This window comes from Alligator sinensis, unplaced genomic scaffold (assembly GCF_000455745.1).
Source record: "Alligator sinensis unplaced genomic scaffold, ASM45574v1 scaffold583_1, whole genome shotgun sequence".
In the NCBI taxonomy this organism is placed as follows: domain Eukaryota; kingdom Metazoa; phylum Chordata; order Crocodylia; family Alligatoridae; genus Alligator; species Alligator sinensis.
The window spans coordinates 872134-892821 of record NW_005841983.1 but is presented as its reverse complement, the minus strand read 5'-3'; the positions used below and the strand labels follow the sequence as shown (position 1 = coordinate 892821).

Genomic DNA, 20688 nt, shown 5'->3' with positions numbered 1-20688 from the left:
ACCCAGGGCCCATAACTTACTTTTAGCAGCAACAGCGAGAGTGGGGTGCTCTGAGCCATGGCAGCAGGACCCAGCGCAGCATGCGGGGACCATGCGCCAGGCCCAGCCAGGTCCTGCTGGCCCTGAGGATCCTCTGCCGCCCAGCTGGACCCTTGGTGGCAGGACGTGGTGCGGCATGTGGGGACTGTGTGCCGGGCCCACCCAGTTCCTGGGGACTCTCTGCCACCCGGCCTGGCTGAGCCATGGTGACAAGAACCAGTGCAGCACGCAGGGACCACACGCTGGGCCCAGATGGCTTCTGCCGCCCTCGGGGACCCTCTGCTACCCGGCGCAGTGCGTGGGGACTGCACTCCAGGTCCTGCTGGCCCTGGGGCTGCTCCTGCCACCCGGCCCATAAATAGCTGAGTGACTTTGCTTATATTAGTAAAGCTGCATTAGAACTGACTATGCTCCCGAATATCTATGTGTTTGCAGGATCTGGCATATAAGCATCAAAAGCAATTATCATTACTTTATGTACAAGTGTTTGTCAACCAGTAACACATCTGACTCACTATGTCCATTAAAACCAGTAGTCATAAAAAATCTTAGTTTGTTATGTACCACTATATCTTGTAATTTGTCTTAACGAACAGGATATTTCAAGAGGTTTTTTATAAAAGGTTTTACCATATTTTTCTTGAACATGTAGGAGTTTTGAAACTAAAATCTGTTTTTTTCAGGTTCTTCCTTCCTTCCCGTGAAGATAGAAGTCGCACCCTTCCATACAGAGGTATTCTACAAGTTAGAAAGAGTGCAAAGAGCTCTTCTTTTCCCAGTATACCTTGACAGGGAACCTGCATGATTTGGTACCTTACATAAAATGAAACAGAGAAGAACTAGGGCTGCTGGCAAAACTGGCAGCCGAAAAGAAAGAAATTCAGGGTGAAATGAACATGGGGCTACAGAATGCACTGGAGAGAACACTGGGGGTATAGTTCCAAAGTACATTTGGGAAGAGACATCTCTTCACTTGCTCCTCCAAAATTATACACATTAGCTTTCCTATAAGCATAATACTGTAGCCATACCATTACTCACCTGGATGGAGAGCACTCTTGAGCTTCTCAATGTTCACATTCATGAGGCCATAAACGAGCCATTTGTGTAAAAGTGTATATGTGATGCTTTTATTTAAAAAGTTTTAGAGCTACATTTTGAAAGAACAACTGCAACTGTCAATGCAAAAACAAGAAATCTGGAACTGTAAGAACTCCACAATAAAGGTAATTGTGAAACCAGTAACAGTTCTAGTTTCTAGATTAACTGGAAAGTAATTTGCATTACTATATGCTGGATTTTCTCTCTTTTCTCATCCATCGCTATTATGAAATGATTTCTACCTGATTCCTTTATTTACAATAAAGAAAAAATGTAGACATGTGGCTGAATACTCAAGAGTGCTCAGGACTAACATTCTGCGCTCATACATGTCAAGGGGAATCATATTGTTGATATCAATAGCAACAGAAATAAGACAGTGGTAAGCACATGTGAAAATCCCACCCACAGAAAACATTGTTAAATGTATCAGTATTAGTGTAGGATAAGTAAGGAGAAAGATATTTTACCTTTGCCTGCTGTGGTCAGCAACAAGTGAAGTAAAATGATAGCTAGAGAAATCTTGAATTTCAGTAAAAGCTCCTGGATTCTGCTGCCACAGCGGTAATGTATTCCAAAGGCAATCATTCTAGAATACACAAGGGAAAAATCATATTCTGTAACAATGACCAGAGAAAGAACAGGACTATGAATATAATAAGAGATGACACTTTCAAGCCATGGCTATAAATCTTTTCAACCCTTCTGTTTCTACCCAAACTTGCTGATGTTCTTCCTTTAGAATATCAGAAGCTACAAGAATCCCAACAGAAGCCACTGTTGATAGGAAGGGAAAAAGAGACTACAGTCCAATCCTGTAAAGATTTACAAATATGGTCAGAGCTATGTATGAGCATGCATCTTTGCAAGGCTGAAGGTTTAATCTGTTAACTTCTGATAAGAGGTGAAAAGCAAGGCAATTATAAGTGTTCAAATAGGTGTAAATGTTTATTAGTATACTATGAATAACTAACTATCCAGGCATTAGCTGTATCAGAGGCAGATTAATGCATGGGCCTGCAGGGGGTTCTGTTCCCAGCAGGGGTGTCCTGATGCGGGTGGTCCCATTCCTGGGGGGTCCTGATCTGGGGGTACCCGGTGAGGTGTTGAGGAGCACAAGGTGCAGCCCAACACACTCCAGGGTGCAGTGCAGTTTGGCTGCAGGGTAGGCAAAGGGCCAAGGCAGCTTAGCTGCTTGGTGCCCGGCCGGACCCACAACTTCCGCCCGTGCCACCAACACCACCAGCCCAGGCCTAATCCTTGCCCTGATCCCTGCGCCTGGCATGTCACCAAACAGCCACTGCAGATTGTCTCTGATGGCAGTTGAATCAGGGGTGGGGGGTCTCCAATGGGGTGTGGGGGGGACCTCCAATTTTTCGTTTGCCCAGGGCCCCAATAAATCTTAATCTGCCAATGAGCTATAAACTGAAAATAAATGGGATGCTCAGTGCTTTAAAAAAAACAAACAGTAACATCTATCTACATCTGTAAAACAGAGTTTAGGAGCCAACTTCAGGTACTTGTTTTGAAACTCCTAATTGCAGCTGTAACCACAGCCATAGCTGTAGGTACTTGTAAGAAGGTACTTTTTTGCAAGGTCTATCAGGGTGTTAATAATTAAGGTTATCTGAAAGGGAAAGATCCTATACCTGGGACAGTGCCAATTACACAGAGATGCAAAGGATGAACCAAAGAGAAGCAATGAGTAGAGAAAAGATTTAGACATATCAATCTGGATGACAAAACTAGCAGATTATATCATTTTTTGAATCACTTAAATCCAAAACATTCCAAAGGAATAAGCTACTGTCCCTAATATGTTATGACCTGGAAGAAAGGGATTACTAATGGGTGACATGCGAATCACCCATTAGTATGAATGTATGAATGTGAATGTATATGAAAGAGGGAGAGAGAAAGAGAGAGGAAGAGGTGTTAACCAGCAGAAGACAGACCACTGACAGGAAAGCTTGAATGAGCCTAAACTGAACAAAAAGAAACAACATATTAGACTGGCAGACATAACCAACAAAGGATATAAATCTTAGCAACAATGGCAACACTAGTCCACACGCCACACACCAGTAATCTTATTATTTGGATGGACTGTGCCACCCCATCATCCGGACAGCCTGCAGGATGAAGGATATGCTACATGGGTGACATTCTTGGAATGAGACAGGAGCGAAGTGGCTGTGTGACAGAGTCTGTGCAACAAGGAAAAGGACTTATATAATATTGGGATACATGCCCTTGATCACCAGTGGAAGGCCATTGACAAAAAAGAGGCTATGTTGAAAAATAGTGCATTCAACAATTGTGTACACATTTTCCACGGAAGTTTAATATTTCTTCAATAATATTTGACTGGGAAAGAAACAGGACGTATTACTTTCTGACTGATCTTTGCCCTTTGAAGTGTGCTATCAACGGACAAGCTCCAGAGGGCTTGGAATCATGGTGTCATTCACCAGGATTTAAATAAAAGAGGCATCAATACAAAAGTTGTGAGTTCCCTGCCAGTTTTTATGTAAGTATATTCATCAAGCTTTCCTAGACCTAGAATGAATCACTCCCTAACAAAATCAAACTGTAAATGAACTATAAACTTTATAAGTAAATCTGGAGCAGGATGGCACTGCCATTGAGTTAATATTGTCACAGGCGGAGAAAGACCGGGGTGACTCCCGGGTCCATGGGGGGAGCCCCAGGGCCAGGGGCAGAGGGGGGAATGGAGAGGAGAAAGAATAAAAAAGACAATTTACTCACTGCAGGATGGGAGGAAGAGCAGAGACGGCAGGAGAAGCTCGCGCGTGGTGCGGATCACGCCTTAAATTACTTACAGCTGGAGGATGACGTCACTTCTAATCGCCGGCCGGCAGAGATAAAAGGACCAGCGGTGAAAAGGAGTGGGGGGTGCACGTGGCTGCTGGGAGGGAGCCTGGCTGGTGGAGCTGGCCGGAGGCGCGGAACGCTAGAGCTGACTGCCGGCACTCATTACGGCAGATTAAAGGAACCCGGGGGTGAGCCAGCACCCAAGGCCAGCATAACAACTGCAGGAGAGCTGAGAGAGAGGGAGGTAAGAGCCCTGGCGGCGCGGAGAGGACAATGGACCGAGGAAGACCCGGAGAGAGGGCTGCGGTCTGGGGAAGATCCAGAGAGAGGGCTGCGGTCCAGGGAAGGTCCAGAGAGAGGGCTGCTGTCCGGGGAAGACCCAGAGAGAGGGCTGCGATCCGGGGAAGACCCGGAGAGAGGGTCACGCTGGTGGGATACCGGGCAAGGAGTGACGGGAATCTGAGACAGAAGGAGAGGGCCACTGAACCGAGCCATGGGCAAGTGACCCAGTCACCTAGCGGAGGGGTAAAGAGGCTACTGGCTCCACAAGGAAGCCTAATAGGGGCAGGCTTATGCCCCTCGTGAGGCCCATTGAGTTTTTATTTAAGTTTTGAAAGGCGTTTTGTGTTCCCCTGGATTAGAAGGGGCTAAGGTCGCGACAGCAGAGAGCTAGAGTGAGGGGTGCACTCATTATTTGTGTATCTGGGGAATTATTCGGGCACCCACAGAAACAGCCAAGATCCGCTGGGCTGGGTAAGGGCGAGGTGCAGGGGAGGAGGAGCCTTGCAGAAGACATCTACGACGCAGGTGACTGACAAGGGTAACCGCGCTACACAAAGCCCCACCCACTGAAAGATTCAAGTCGTGGCAGGCGAGAAAGGGCGGACTGCGGCACGTGGAAAAACCTCCCAGAAGGCCACCTGCGACGGCAAGCCGAGTACTGATAAGCACGCGGAGCAAGGAATCCCGAGGTAAGATGTATGAGGCCCGGCGGGTACAAATATCCTATGGCTCCAGACTGATGAGTTGAAAATGGTCATTCAGGCTGCAATACCAAATGCAGCTAGATGTGACTATTAACCATTGTTCACTGCTAGCTATGAAAACTGGATTGTCTTTACTGCACCAACCCAGTGGGCCCTCTAGGCTCTGAAGAAATGTGGATGGAAAGATTTTTTTAAAATCCCGCTATCTATAAATGAAAGGGTTTATCTATAGCAATATCCTGAAACAGCAAATTCAAAACGAAGACCATCAAGGGGCTATGCTACGTAGAGCCCCAGAGCTGAAGAGTGAACTGCCCTTAAACCTAGAAATACCCAAAGCGGCAACCAGACATTTCATCACAAAGCTGCAACAGTACTGAAGCAAACTGTCCGCTCTCCAAATCAAAGTTCATCTTCTTTACTCCATCATGCCTAACATCAGCCCTTACTGGTTAAGGTCTCAACCAGCAGAAATAATAGAGAGGGTGGTGTATTCTGGAGGGTGGTGTTCAAAGGCAGAGTCCAAAAAGACAAAATTATAATTCCAACCCTGCTGTGAGTACTGCGTGGCCTTCAGCAATTCAATTAGGGCCAAATCAGTTCAGGCCTTCTAACATAGGCATTGCCAAGTTTGCCCTTTCCATCTTCATCCGATCTGTGCCTTATTCTATCCCACATTTAAGTTTAACCTTTCATAGTTTATCAACATTTGGGTTTTGACAGTCATCAGCTTTTCTTTCTTGGGAGGGACCTGACAATTAATGGCAGACATGGGGGTAAGGTAATTACTGCCAAGAGACTGCCGTAGTACAGAGAATCCTGCAACCACCCCAGTCCAAGAATGAAACAAAGGATCTAGGGGAAGCCCTAAAACTCAAGTAGGTATCATGAATATGAACAACCATACAGACAGATTTCCAGATGGTGAAACTGTTATAATCCCAGTGACTCCAGTTAAGGATCTGTTCCTGTATTTATTGATAATTAAATTAAGGGCTCTAAGGAAAATAGTGTGTGTTGTGGTCTTTGAAATGCATTAACAGCTGTCACTAACATAAGACTCTAAGTCTGATATGTTTTCCCTTTTAAATGACAAACTAAGATACAATTTGTATTAGATGGTCCAAAACATTTGGAAACCATGTCTTCTGGTAATTACAGCTTCCCAAATAGTTTCCCAACTAAAACTGGAGTTTGATAAGGAAGCCTGCTTGTGCCACCACTTTTTAATCTATTCTTGAAAGATTTAAAACACATGCAAACAGGGAATGAATTCCACAAGCCCATGATACTGAACAACACACTATCCCTGTCTTGCTTTCTGCAGATAAAGCATTTTTAATGGCAATCCCAAATATGTCTTAAAAGGTTATTGGATACTTTTTCAGCAGTATTGAAACTCATATAGCTTAGAAATCAACACCGCCAAGGCAGGAGGGAACAAATTTGATTTGTGCAGGAAACAAGATTAGAGGTGGTGCCTTCATTTAAATACCTTGTAATCTATTTTAATAATAATCTGAGCTGGAATAAGCATATTGAAAATGTAAGCACTAGAGTAAAATAAGCCTTTTCTGGAGTTCTATCTTTATAAAAAAAAGATGGGCAGAAGGGTGGTACTGGCAGGTCTATACATCTAAGGTACAATCCATTTTATTGTATGGAGCAGAGCTATGGGGTGCTGACTCTATGATTCACCCAAAAACTGAGAAGATTTCTAATTACTTTTTAAGGTAGCTTTTTTCTCTAACTAATTCTATGTTGGGTGTGGGGGCTTATATGCTCTGAAATAGGACCAGTTAATGTGAACTCCTTAGCTCAAGTAAGAATTCTAAACTACTGGATAAAAATTAGATCTTTTACACCTACCTGGTACCCTAAGAAGTACATTCTAGAAGCCTCTCCTTTTCCAAATAAACCCTTATTTGGATGGTTAAATAAAATCTATATTCTCCTTCAGACAAATGGCCTGAGACTCACTAACCCAGTATTTCCTCCATCTTTAAGACAAGACATGTGTTGAAGAATACAGTACAAGATCCTGCAATTCATTCTAATGAGAACTGCAGTCGTCCTGGGCAGGTGGTGTCATGCTCTATATTTAGACAGAATATGTTCTTGTGGGAACAATGAGATCAATGACTTAAATCGCTCTTTGTGGTCTTGTTTGTTTGTTTTTTTAAGAAATAAGAGGAAAATGGATTTCTCTGTTGGTGAAAGTTTTTAAATACTGGGCTACTCAAGAAAAAAGAATGTATCTTCTAACAAGTCAGAGCCTGTCCTATACTCCTGAGGTGTATTGCATTACTTACACAAAGAATAAGGGCCAAAATCAAACAGAATTCCCCTCTTGCACTTTATTGTCCACTGTTTCATTTTATCTATTTTGGTATCATCAGACAGTATGTTCTGTTTGAATTCTGTGTAAACTGGTAGAATAGACAAATCTGTCATAGGCTTTTAGCAAAATGTATACATTATAATTTGCTACAAAAGCCTCACCGTAGGGCTGCTTTTACTGCCAGAGCACAGACTCTGGAGGGCCATTCTGGTGCCCCTCCTCACTTGGCACCCGGAACTAGTGCCCTACTTGTCCTACCCCTACTTGCACTGCTGACTACTACTAGCACTTCAGGTCATTCTACAAATAGATTTGTGGATTGAGAACACACATATTGCGACCTGTGCCTCTTTGCTTGTAATAAAGGCCGTGAAGCATCATTGAATTATAAAGGTGTAACTGAAGATGTTATTCAGAGACAATACGGTTGCAGGTGCAAGGGAGAGTAAAATTTACCCTGCATAACCACTATTACTCATGACCATGAAAAAGGAAAGAACTCAGCATGACTCACAGATCCTGGGCTGAATTTGCAAAGCCGGCAGTTAGAGAAACGATATATTTTTATTTGTAAACTAAGCACATCTGATACAAATTCACTATGCATAAACTTCTAAGCACAAGTGCTGAGCAGCCCGAATGTATTAAAGTACATTACAGCTCAGCTGTAGTGACTGCAGGTCATGAACTCCGAAAGAATTTGCGGGAATATTGCTGACTGCTTAAATTGCAAAGACAATTTCATTTTACTTCGTATACCCAATTGGCAATTTTTTAGCCACGTAAGTGGCCTTTTTAGCACCTACACATAGGCTGTGATTCTATTACCCCTGCTGTGTGGACTGCAAGAATGTGTGCATAGATTTGGGGGGGGGGGGGAAGATTATTTGGGCCCAGGGAGTTTTAATGAGGTGCTGTGGACCAGATCAACACCCTGCACCCCCCAGCCATCGCAACAACTCACCAAAACTCCCTATGTGGGATGGGGCCATGGGCAGATGGGGAGTGGTGTTCTACAGTGAGACAGGTGGGTAAGGCTGGGATCACAAGATGGGACCACGGGGTGGCCCCTGCCCTGTGGGGTGTGGGGGGGGACAGAGGGTGTGTGCATGTGGGGCAGGCATGTGCGCTTGTGGGGGAGAGGGGGCTTCCTGAGTGCTAGGCTCCAGGAGCCAGCTGGGTGGTGGTGGGAAGGAGGAGGGAGCAGAGGGTGCATGAAGCATTCCACAGTCCATGGCTGCCCCCAGGAAGAATGGGTGGAAGGCAGCTAGGAGCTGGAGCCAGAGCCCTGCACACCAGGGCAGGAGCTGCCTGGCTGAAAGCAGCACAGCAAGAGCAGAAGGATGAGCCACTGCTGGAGGCAAAGAGAACCAAGCAGCACCCAGGAGGCTTCAGCCACACTGGAAGCAGCCCCGGCAAAAACTGCCCCGAGTGGGGCTTGGCCCCAAGTAGTGCGCTGCAGGGGCAGCCACAGGCTAGATCAAATCAATTGGTAAGTGCCCCTTGCAGGATGGATCCAATCAGTTGGCAGCCAGATCCAGCCCATGGGCTGTATTTTGTCCACCCCAGCATAGACTGATCATAGGCACTAGTTACAAACTGGCCGGGATGGTATGCAGCTACATATGCACATATCTGAGCTTAAGTCTTGGAAAATGACAGAAGAAGAGAAGGACCCTCCTATGTTTCAGCTGCAAAGGTTGAATGGTTAAGGCAATCAGGAGACCAGCATTCTAGACCCCGCACCCCCTTGTCCAGAGGAGGTTTGGACCTGTATTTCTCTGACTGCCAAGAACAGTGTTCTAACTACCACGCCACAACTTTAGTCATTAGCCAGTCCCTTCTCCAGCACTCATTTTGAAGCTGGCTCCCTGGGCAGCCAAGAAAGGGAAATACGTGAGGCCATGGTGAAAAACTCAAACTGCAGGTGGTGCAAGTGAGTGCACTGGGGCTCTAACATGGGCTCTTGCTTGCAATGGAACAGAAACTTCCTCACTAGAGTCCATCCACCTGATCCAATGACTATTTAATGTAAGGTTCAGTAGCTCAGCTTCAAAAAGAGCAATGAGGAATGGACTCCTATAATAATGTTTAACCTGTAGTATGGTGGTTAGACTACTGTACTGGAAAGATAGAGAAACCTGCTGTGGACAAGGAGGGGGCTTAGAACCTGGGCCTCCTGCTTTTTAGGTAAGTTCCCTAACAATTCAGCTATTGAGACTAAAATAAAGGAGGCACCTCTCCCATTGCTGTTTTTTCCAGGACTTATGCTCAGAAAGTCTATATGCACCTGCATATCTTCCTAGCTAGTGTGTAGCCTGCTGTACAGGTATGTGTAGACAGAGCATGCTTACCTATCCATACTGCGGTGATAAAAGAAGCACAAACTGTGCTTGAGGCTGTGTAGAGACACTTGGGAGGTTAGGGGAAGGTTAGATCAGGTTAAAAAACAGCCACCTGATCTAACTTAGCTTGCCCAGGTGCAGACCTTATATTAGTTAGGTGGATCTAAGTGCAAGCTGTACAGAAGTTCAGGACAGTTACGTAGAAAAAGCAAAATGTGTGGCCGGTGGCTGGGCTTTCCTAGCTCTGGGGCTGTACTGGGAACTGTACAGAAGTTCAGGACACTTAGATTGGTCTAAAAATGGCCAACCTGATCTAGAGTACCTCAGAGGTAGGGTTAACTTAGATCAGGTTGGCCATTTTCAGACCTAACTGTCCTGAACTTCTGTACAGTTCCCAGCACAGCCCCAAGGCTGGGAAACCTCAACCACTGGCCCCAGCCCCAGGGCTGTGCTCTTCCTATCTCCTCCCTCCCCTCCCCAGCACCAGACTACTTTCAGTGCCCCAGCTTCTCCCCACCACATCCAGTGGGACAACCCCACCCAAGTCCACCAAACCCCGCCTCCTGCAAGCCATGCCAGTTTTGCCAGTGCCGGTTTTACCAGTGTTCACCAGAGGAGGGAGCAAAGCAAGTAAGTTGGGGTGAGGGAAGAAGCGGGATGGGGGTTGTTCATCTGGGGGTCAGGGGACTAAAAATAGTCGCTTAACCTCCCCAAATGTCTGTACACAGCCTAAATGTACAAAAAAAATACCCCTTACACAGCTGGAAAGTTTCCAGTTAGGCATACAAAGGGGAACAGAACTCCACCCCAGTTCTTTGTCACACTTAGTGAAATGTCATATGATTATTGATATAACCTACATTGTGCTAGTTACTTGAATTACGGAATGCTTCCATCAATTATTGTCTTATTACAGTGCAATAGTGCTGTTCATTACTTTTTTCAACTCCATATGTTGACATCACTATTCAAGCACAAGAAGAATTTTTTACAGAGATTTTTGCCTATAAGGATACTATGGAGAACGAGGGAACTGTGTGTAGTATTTTGTGTATTTGTTTGTTTTCGAGGGTTGTTTAGATAGAAAGATATATCGGGGTGGGCAATTATTTCAGGCAGAGGGCCACTTACTGAGTTTTGGCAAGCCATCGAGGGCCGCATGATAGGCAGCCAGGGGCAGATACATATTAATTTTCTAAATTTGTGGGGGGGCCCCGCGGGCCAAATAGAATAGCCTGGCGGGCCGCATCTGGCCCACAGGCCGCATTTTGCCCACCTCGCTATAGATAGATAAATATCACACATCACTCAGGTAATCTATTTGATATTAACCTACCAAAGCCCAAGGAATTAAATCAAATAAGACCACGGGAACCCACAAGAAATGAAAAAGGGGCAGGATTAAAGTTCCTTAGGAAACAGTTGGGGAATTATCCCTTGCACTAGCTCCAGCCTGGCTAGAACAGTTTACTCTTTCCAAGACTGAGCCTAGGATAAAAGAGAATCTTAAACCTCAAGGAGACTAGAAAAGGAGGGAAAGGTGGAGAAAGTGGCTCAAGACTACTTGGAGGATGTGTCACTGAAAGCTGACAGACCAACTGACACAGAATCAGGAAGCCTGCTGCATTAGGACAGGCTGCTTCTCTCTGCCAGATGCAGTTATTTGGTCTGAAGGGATTATATTACAAGAACTGGTAAGAAACAGTTCGGTAAACATAAGATTACATCTTCTTCTTTGGCAGTCCCTCACAGTTGAGGATGATTGCTTATCTGTGGGTCTGAAGACTGGCTGATGAGGCCGATCTGGGATCCAAGAGATTCTGCTACAACTTGGGCATGCATTTCTATGCAGGATGGGTGGCTCCAGATTCTTGATTTGGTCTGCAACATGCTGTTTCTGCCTTTCTGTCTCCTTTTGTCGTCATAAGTTTATCAAAGTACTGAAAACCTTGCAGCAGACTCTTCCTCAATTTGGGGTGGTTCTGGGTGACAGTCTCTCACGAGTTAATGTTGATGTTGCATTTTTTCAAAGTTGGTCTTGAGGATGTTTTTAAAACACTTTCTCTTGAGTGTATGCCTTGACTGAGCTGGGAGAGTAAGATTTGCTTCAGGAGCTGGAGTTGGACATACGGATGTCTTGGCCAGCCCAATAAAGTTGATGTCAGATGGTCATTGCCTCAATGCTCTTGATATAGGAATTATAAATAATTTTTTGAGATTGGTGCTTTTGAGTTACTTAATAAATGTGCTGAATACAGTTGGGTCTATGTTTTGAACTTGACTGCATATTCAGGGAGGAAGACCTGTAACCTACTCTAACAGCTAACTCAGTGGTTCTCAACCTTTTTTTAAACTCAAGGCACCCCTCATTAGACTCAAGGCATCCTTCAGAAAATGCTGGATCTTAGTTTTCACTCCTTGTTTTACTACAGAAAAATATTACAACAATTATTCTTTACAAAAAAAACTCAGAAAGACCACAACAGGTCAGAATCTTTTTAACACTAAATTCCAATTTGAAATCTCTAGGCTTATCTCCTGAATTGCTTTTACACCTAGCAAAGCTAACATTGTACACTGTACAGTACCCCTGAAGCAATTTCAAGACATCCCAGGATGCCACAGCACCCTTAAAGAGGATCACTAAGATATCTAGACTGTGTAATTTTACCTAGAGATAGGTTTAGGAAGCTAGACCTATAACCGTGGCAGCGTACTCAAGAGGGGCCAAAGGCACCTTCTAGCCCTGGCAGACACATTTTCAAAAAGTTTAAGGCAAATTCAGTCTTTATGGTGAAAAAGATGAAAAAGATAAAAAAAAGAATGTGTTCAATATAAACATTAATATACCACAATGTATCACCTGTTAAACTAAATTTTAAAAATTACAATAAAACTTTATAATTCCTTTTGTATACATTTGTATGCAAAATGATATGAAAACCAGTTCTTTAACTTTTTTGAGCCTCTTAAATTCAATTAACTATTGGATACTGTTAAGTCAAACTTAAACCAGAACAACTTTTTACAGACAAAAACATAAGCTACTACAAATAAGGGGTTTCCACTGGGAATTCTGACATAATCTTCATGGTTATCCATTCATATCTAACCACAATGTGTCCATTGTGTGTCCACAAACTCTCCATTATTCATCCCCCTTCTCTCTCCCCCCCCCCCGCCCCCCCCAGCCTGTCTCTCACCCATTGACTCCTCAATCTACATTTTCACTGACTACCTGTCTTGTATGCATACCAGCCCAGCCTCTCGCTTCTTTACTTTTCATTCCATCCAGGAAGAGCACACACCAACTGCAGAAACTTCCTTAGCCTGACGAAGGGTTTTTGAACCCAAAAGCTTGCTTAATAATTGTTTTCCAACTATTTAAGTTGATCTAATAAAAGATATCAGATGCACCTAAAGAACCTTGTCTGCCTATGTCCTTAGACCAACATGGCTACAACCTACACCCCTGTAATGTGTTCACTGTTGCACTTTAACTTATTCTGGTCCCATTAGGATTATTTCATCAACAATGGTTAGGCCCTATTGTGTATCTCTTATTTTGCCATCACCCCATTAAATGCCTTCAGTATGAATAAAACTATTTTCCCAACATTATATGATTATTAGGTGTTGGGGGGGGTTTTGGGGGGGGTTGTTTTATTACAGAAGTCGAATATTAACAGTTATATGGGAAAAATAGGGTGAAATCTTGGTCCCAGTGCCAGTGACTTCAGAGGGATAAGAGTTCCACTCTTGCTAATTGAACTTAAGTATGTTTCCAGTAGATCACTCGCCTATCATTACATTTTAACACTGTCTTACACTGAGTATATATTCCTATCCTACTAGTATTTTACTGCAATTTTGGTAAGTTTTCATTGTCAACGAAGGCAGTACTTTTGGAATGGTAAATCTTTTTTTCCCTGCATTCTGTGACAACAGAGAGCCTGTATTACTCCAGTCTGAGCCAAATGCTAGGAGGAAGGAAGGAGCAAGATGCATGGAAGATACTTATAGCATTGCACATGTCTAGGTCCCACTCAGCTCCTCATTGCTTTATGGGGAATAAAACTATCAGCTTCTTCCATTGGCTTCTGATATTTTCCGGATTGGCAGCAGAGGGTAGTAAAGCTGCTATATTATTTTTAAACCCTGGCTGGATGAGGTAGATGTAATGGGGAGGATTCTTATGTTGGAAAGTCTTATGTCACTGTAACTTTTGGCACATATAATATCCACTGACTTAAGAACAGAAGTAGCTGCATCCATTAAACAATATTGTCCTAATTTTTCGTGAATGTTTTTCCTGAACACAGTAAAGAATTATTTGACTGATAACAGTCTGGTGTTCATGAATACTGGGCTGTGTTTAATAAAGGCTGCAAAAACAGACATACCTCCTGTGAAATCCGTTTCACTATTTGTTAGAATATCACTTTTTACTTTAGCTACACTAATTGCACATACAATTCAGCTAGTCTTTCTAACATGTAACAAGTAAAGTTTAACTGAACTGATATCAACCATCTTAATTTAAAAATAAGGACAATGTCTTTCCTTCTTTTGTAAACTCTTTACCAAAGAGATTTAATATTTTGTTTTTAATAAAGTTATATGCTAACAGCTGTTTGCATGGAGCAGAATATAGTTACATGTATAGTGCTCAAGCTGCTGTCTCACAACCCTCTTACAACATCAACTAAGTTGTAGATGGAAATAAATTGTAAGCAGGTGGGCGAGGGGGGCTGGAAACAACACATTTTACCTTAGCCTTTTACCTTGTAAATTTGTAATTAATTTTAATATGGCTTTAATACAAAAGTCTGCATCATGTTAAGCTTGTCTATATGGGAGTAAAAATGAGGCTGTTGCTTTGCAGTGGCAAACTATGTCTACGCTGTCACCACGTGTCCCAGACAAGCTGTTTCCAAGCCCACCCTCCTCACCTGCTCCTGCAGATGTGCTCCAAGCCCAGATATACACCAGTGAAGACTGTTCAGGTCATTCCTCTATGGCAGCTCTCAAGACCACAGTCTCTGGAGTGCTTCAGAGCAGCCACTAGAGACAACTCCGGAGCAGCTTCAGTTATACTTCTGGGTTTGGCGCACATGAGTAGGAATGGGCAACTGGGCGGTGCTGAGGGACATCCATGGTACAGACATACCCAGAGGCCCTAACTCTTTGTTCCTGTATTCCTGCAATAAGTGCAGAAATGGGGCTGTATACTGCTTTAAGCCATTTTGGTGCCTACTTTGTTCCAAGGCCATTCTGAAAATGGTTCAGGTCCTGGTGTAAGTTAGAGCAGCCCAATGTCCATACTCTTCCCTTTCCCCTGCCTTGCATACCCCTAAGCTGAGAGATGACAGAGGAAGCATCTTACAGATCTTTCTACACCTTCCAAGAAATTCCATTACACATGGGGTATTTCCCAGCAAGAGATATATTGCTGTTAACATTCCTCTATACTGTAGGAGCAACATAAAAGACAACATATCATTTGAGGTGAGGAGCTTACACACTAAATAAACAAATTACAGTAGGACAGCAGGAAGGGATGCAAGCAATGGTAGAGTTGTTATTCCTGACATGTGTCTTGTTAGTTCCTGTGGCAAAGAATATTTTTACTGGTAGGTTCATATATATCATAGTTTCATAGTAGGTAGGGTCAGGAGGGACTGAACAGATCATCTAGCCTGACCCCCTGCCACAGGCAGGAATGAATGCTGGGTTCACAAGACCCCAGACAGGTGATCATCCAACCTCCTCTTGATTTTGCCCAAGGTAGGGGCGAGGACCACTTCCCTGGGAAGTTGGTTCCAGATTTTGGCCACCCTAACTGTAAAATATCGCCTTCTGATCTCTAACCTAAACCTATTCTCCATCAGCTTATTACCGTTGTTCCTTGTCACCCCAGGTGGTGTTAGGGAGAAAAGGGCTCTACCTATTTGCTGTTGATCTCCCCTGATGAGTTTGTATATATTAGCACTTCTTTGATGAGGCATAGTGTTTATACGTGTCATGAATGAAGCATGTCTCATGGACCAGAAGAGTAAAAGCATGGCAGACCAGCTCCCAAAGGGCCTCATCTAAGTTGACAAGGAGGCAAATAGGAAAAGGATTCTAAGCATACAGGTAGGCATGTACCTGGAAATGTAGAAACAGGGACCAGGGTGGGAGTTATGAGAGATGAAAGCACAGAGATAGGCAAGGACAAAGTTTTGCAAGGCCTTCGCATTTTTTCATTTATGGGGTTTGAATTTAACATGCAGTCAAGAGTAGGGCACAAAAATACTTTGAAGACAGGGCATACACTATCAAGTCAAAGATTAAAGTAGGTATTTTCCAAACTGGACAGATTGTAAAGGAGTAAGGGAAAGAAGAATGCTCAGTTCACATTTCCATTTTTCCTTCTGAAAGGTTATGCTTGAAAACTTTTTCCATCTTACTTTAAATGAAAGAAAATTAAATAGTCTTTTTTCATCAGTTTATAGACCAGCTGTTCCCACTCTCCCCCTGCTTTCCTTTTCAGGCTCTTCTGGCTGACACAGCAGGAACAGCCAAAAAGAAGCATCTTGAAAGTGAAATTCTACTGTGGGATTTCATCCTAAACTTCTTTTTTTTACTTTATGGATTCAGCATGTCTCTTGGCTCCCATTCCTAGAGTTGTTGGAAATCCCTGAGCTGGAAGGTGCCATATGTAGCAGATTATTTTATTGGTACACCAGTGGCCAGAATGTAAGAACTGAAAAGTGTTATCAGTTTATAATTTGATATAAGGAGCACAATATCAGCAATGCTTGAGGAACTACAGTTATGCTGGTGTATGTGCCCTTAAGAGGCTGGTTACACTTTGCCCCTGACCACCACAGAAAGATTTATCCAGTTGCTGTCACTCCTGGCTGTTGCAGTGCATGTGTGTGGATGTGGGTATGTGAGATGGGAGGACATATTGCTTGCCTGCTATCATTTATAAGAAAACAATTATTTTCCCCCAAAACTAACCACACCAAGGATAGAACTAATCTGGCAAAGCATGAACATGAAGCATGGAAACATAACCTCACAAATTCACTCAAATTATGCAAATAAATGGAGTACTCAGGGCATAAACAGCAGCAGAAAATCCTCATCAAAATCTCAGACATGACAAATACATTTATTTTGAGTGTCACTGAAATCAGTTTACATCCAGAATTAATTTGGTGCAAAAAAAATCACAGGAAGCTATTCAAACACCAGATCTTGGAAGACAGAAATTAAAATGTGAAATTTGGCAGTATTCATAATCCAACATGCCCAGAAGTCTAATAAATCCAGGAAGAGAGCCAAAATAAATTATTCACTTAAGAGTACACATGGAAATTTTTTAATCATAAAAATATCCAAACTATGAGTAAGAGTATTTTATTTTTTAAATTGGTGCACAAAATTATTTTTTCTAATCAATATGTACGTTATTTTTTCACTTTATTTGTTCTGTGGTATGTACTGCTGCTAAACACTAATTCCTGGTCATGTGTGACTCTTTCTGGCTAGCACATTATACATCTTTTAGAGTTGCTTCTTCAATGAATACTTTGAAGAACACTGTAAATGAGAACATGTCTAATGCTACATTTCTGGTTAGATTTTGGCAACTACGACATTACCTCATTTTAACAGCACAAAATATAAATATTAAGAACAAGTTCTAGTAATTTATTCTGAAGTTTATTAAATAAATACATTTTATTTCGACCAAACTTATTTCTAAACTGTGTTATTTATGATCTCACTTATCATATCTGGTTCCCCAGACTGCTTCTTCTTCAGGTGATTAAATGACTTCTTATATAAGAACATCTCATAAGTTTGCTTTTATAGCTTTTTTCTGCAATATCTCATATGCTAGACATTAGCAGAAAGCAAAAGATAACACATCGCTACTATTTTGACATGTTCTAGCTAGATTAAAACTAGCGTGAAGATGTATGCTTATTAGTTCTACAATCACTCAGTTTGTTATGCAGGCATAGCCAGACAGAGCTAATATCTTAGTTTATTGAGCAGAAAAGATGACCACCACTAGTTTGAGCCAACCACAGGGGGGACAGCAAATGAACACTGAAAAGGCCGCACGGCCGCTCACAGCCCAAAAACCTGAATTGTGTATCTAGTCACAGATCCCATCAATAACTAGAACAACTAAGGCAAATGTTAAAGCAGCCAAATATATTTGAAAAGGCTGACACATCTGGATCTTTTAAATTCAAATGAACTTAACCTACTGTGGAACTGAACAGCTGGTTTGGTTCTGATCTGATATAGATTCCACCCACAATGAAGTCATGCAGAGCTGTAAAACTGGGCTATTACTTTATGATTTCAAGCAAGTCCTGATCACGCTCATCTGGACAGGCATACTAATGAGCAAGAAAATCAGGATTTGCCCCTCTGCTACCACAAAGGCTTGATATTTAGAGCTAAAGGTCTCATATTCAGAGCTATAAAATGTCCAGATTTATGCAATGTAATTCTTCAACTACATCCTTCAATTTTTCACTCCTCAGACAAACTTCCCACTGTTTTCAACGGGGTTCTGCCTAAAAGAACACATAGTATAGATGACATAACAAGCTAAGTAGTTTTAACAATAGGAACTCAGTCTCTTCCTAATTCTTCACACAGTCAGAACTTAATTCTTTTAAAGTATTAAAATTTTAAATCCTATAATTCAATTTGGAATGTCCAAAAGAGGAAACTGTGTTCATAGGCTCCATTTGATATGTGGAGAACTATTTAAAATAGTATTAGCTCATTTAGAATCTGATTGCCGTGACAGAAGTAGCAGAAGCAACAGAAAGTCATCATAAAATCAGAAGCAAACTCAATATATGTATTATATATAATCTGTGTTTGCTTTCAAATATTTGACTCTTCAGTCTATTTTCAGACATAAGTTACAATATGTAGGTTTTCCTGGTAATATGAAATATTGTAATGACAACATGGTAAAGTTCAGTTATTGTTCTTTGGTTTAACTCAGTGCACACTTTTGATTCTATACTGTGCAGTTTAACAATGAATTTAAAATTTTCCCTCTTTACAAAGCCAAACCCTGCTTGCTTATCTTTGCAAACAATTTCAGTGACATCATTGAGGATAAGGGTGCTTGTAACTTCAAAAATGCAAGCTAAAGTCTACCCACAATCTTAGGGTATAAAAGCAGAAAAGGGAACCTTAGCAGAATTGCTACATTATGGTGACAAACAAAATGACGCCATTTGGGTGTGTCTATACAGTAAGATGAAAGTATGATTCCTGCCTGGGCAAGAATAAAGTGTAATCTAAATAACAGAGGTAACAAGGAGTTGTAAAGACATGTTGGCACAGATAACTAAATAGAGGGTCTTTGACTGGATTGTGTGCTAGTCACTAGCCCACACACAAAGACATGCTGCCACATCTTCACTACCATTTTGACCTGTTCCAGCTAGAAAAGCTAGCATGGGTATGTGCGCTTACTACTGCTAGAATCACTCAGTTCACTCACAGATGCAGCCAAATAGTGTTAACAGGTTAGTGTACAACTGTTCTGCTTAGTGTTCATCCACCCTAAACAAAAATCCTCACTTGCATAAGTCAGCACTAAGTAGCCAATGAGAAACCTTGTGTTAGAAAAAAAGAAATATTTTGTATTAAAGCAACATAGAATCACTTTTATAAAACCAGTTAGCAATCAGCCTATGAAGGATGAAAAATGTATCACTGAATATGCATAAGAACTACCACTGACTGGGTCAGACTGTAAGTCCATCTTGCCGAGTGCCCCACTATTTGCAGTCCTACCAAGTCCCGGGACCTTCTGATCAACCCCCTCCTGTCCCCAGCCAAGCTAGTGATCTATCTGACCAGGAAGAGGCTCTGCCTGCGTGGGGGATGACTCCTGGAAACTGTGCGTTTTCCTCTCCTTGGTCCATTCACATCCCTGGGCAGAGTTTCACTGTGCAGCATCCACTGGCTCTTCAGACACATTTGAGGGATAGTGGGTGCTTCTGGTGTGCTCCGCTCCATGCCCCCTTTACAGCACTCATTTTAACCTCTGAGCTTCACTCCCTTCCCTGTTATCTTTTATCTTGTTCTCTGAATTCAGCTAACATGTACCCAATGGCCCCCTCTAATAAGGGGGAAGGGTCTAGCCCTTGTTCTGAGGGCATTAAACCCACGTTAACCTTATGCATCAAACAGGCCTGTGTCACACAGTGGCACAGAGTGGCTGCTGAAAGCGAGAGAGAAGTGGGTATGACCAGGGTTCCTCTTTCACTTGCAGCCTCCAGCATTTAAGCTCTGGGCAGTTCTGATTCGGAGGCAGTGCCCTGGGTCCCATTCAGTGTTGCCCCATTTCTGAGCTGCTGCCAGCAAAGGGAAGGTACCACACTCCCTCTGCTCCTTGCATGCAGAAAGGGGATGCAATCCCAGCAGGAATGAGTGTGCTCTGTGCTGCAATGGGTCACCAGCTCTGTGCTGCAATGGGTCAGCACATGGTACTTTACTCAAGGAGGCTGTGGGATCTCCATCCTTGGAGGTTTTTAAGACCCAGGTAAACAAAGCTTTGGCTGGGACAATCTAGTCCTGCTTTGAACAGGAGGGTGGACTAGATGCCCTCCTGGGGTACCTTCCAACCCTCATTTTCTAGGAGTCCATGCCTGGCCTTCGGGCAGACACCCAGCCCTGGAGTCACCACCGAGGTGCCAGGCCAGGTTTTACCCCAAAACCTCCTGGAAACCAAGTGGCTGGGGGCACACCGGCTCCCAAAACCAGAAGAGCAGCGTGCTGCCTGCTGCACACTCCCCTCCCCATCAGGGTGCCTCTCGGGGTGCCACGCACCCAGCTCCCAGCCCCTCCCGCCAAGCCACCCTTTTGCTCCCCCCTCCCCCGTGCCTGGGAGGCAGCAAAACCTATTCATGGGGAGGGCTAAAAGCCTGTGTGATGCCCCCCAGGCACGTGGGCGGGCCGGGGCAGCTGGATCCCGTGGAGCGGGGCAGGCTCCCCCTGT

At 43.3% G+C, this 20688-nt stretch overlaps 1 protein-coding gene across 1 annotated transcript in view; it reads right to left on the bottom strand.

Annotated features, from left to right (window-relative positions):
• Positions 1–20688, bottom strand: part of ADGRG2 (adhesion G protein-coupled receptor G2) — a 106247-nt gene that overhangs the window by 85293 nt on the left and 266 nt on the right. Inside the window, exon 2 of the mRNA XM_025201119.1 lies at positions 1611–1729. Within this exon, the coding sequence (XP_025056904.1) occupies positions 1611–1728 (118 nt within the window). The 5' untranslated portion in view covers position 1729. The remainder of the gene's footprint in view (positions 1–1610; positions 1730–20688) is intronic.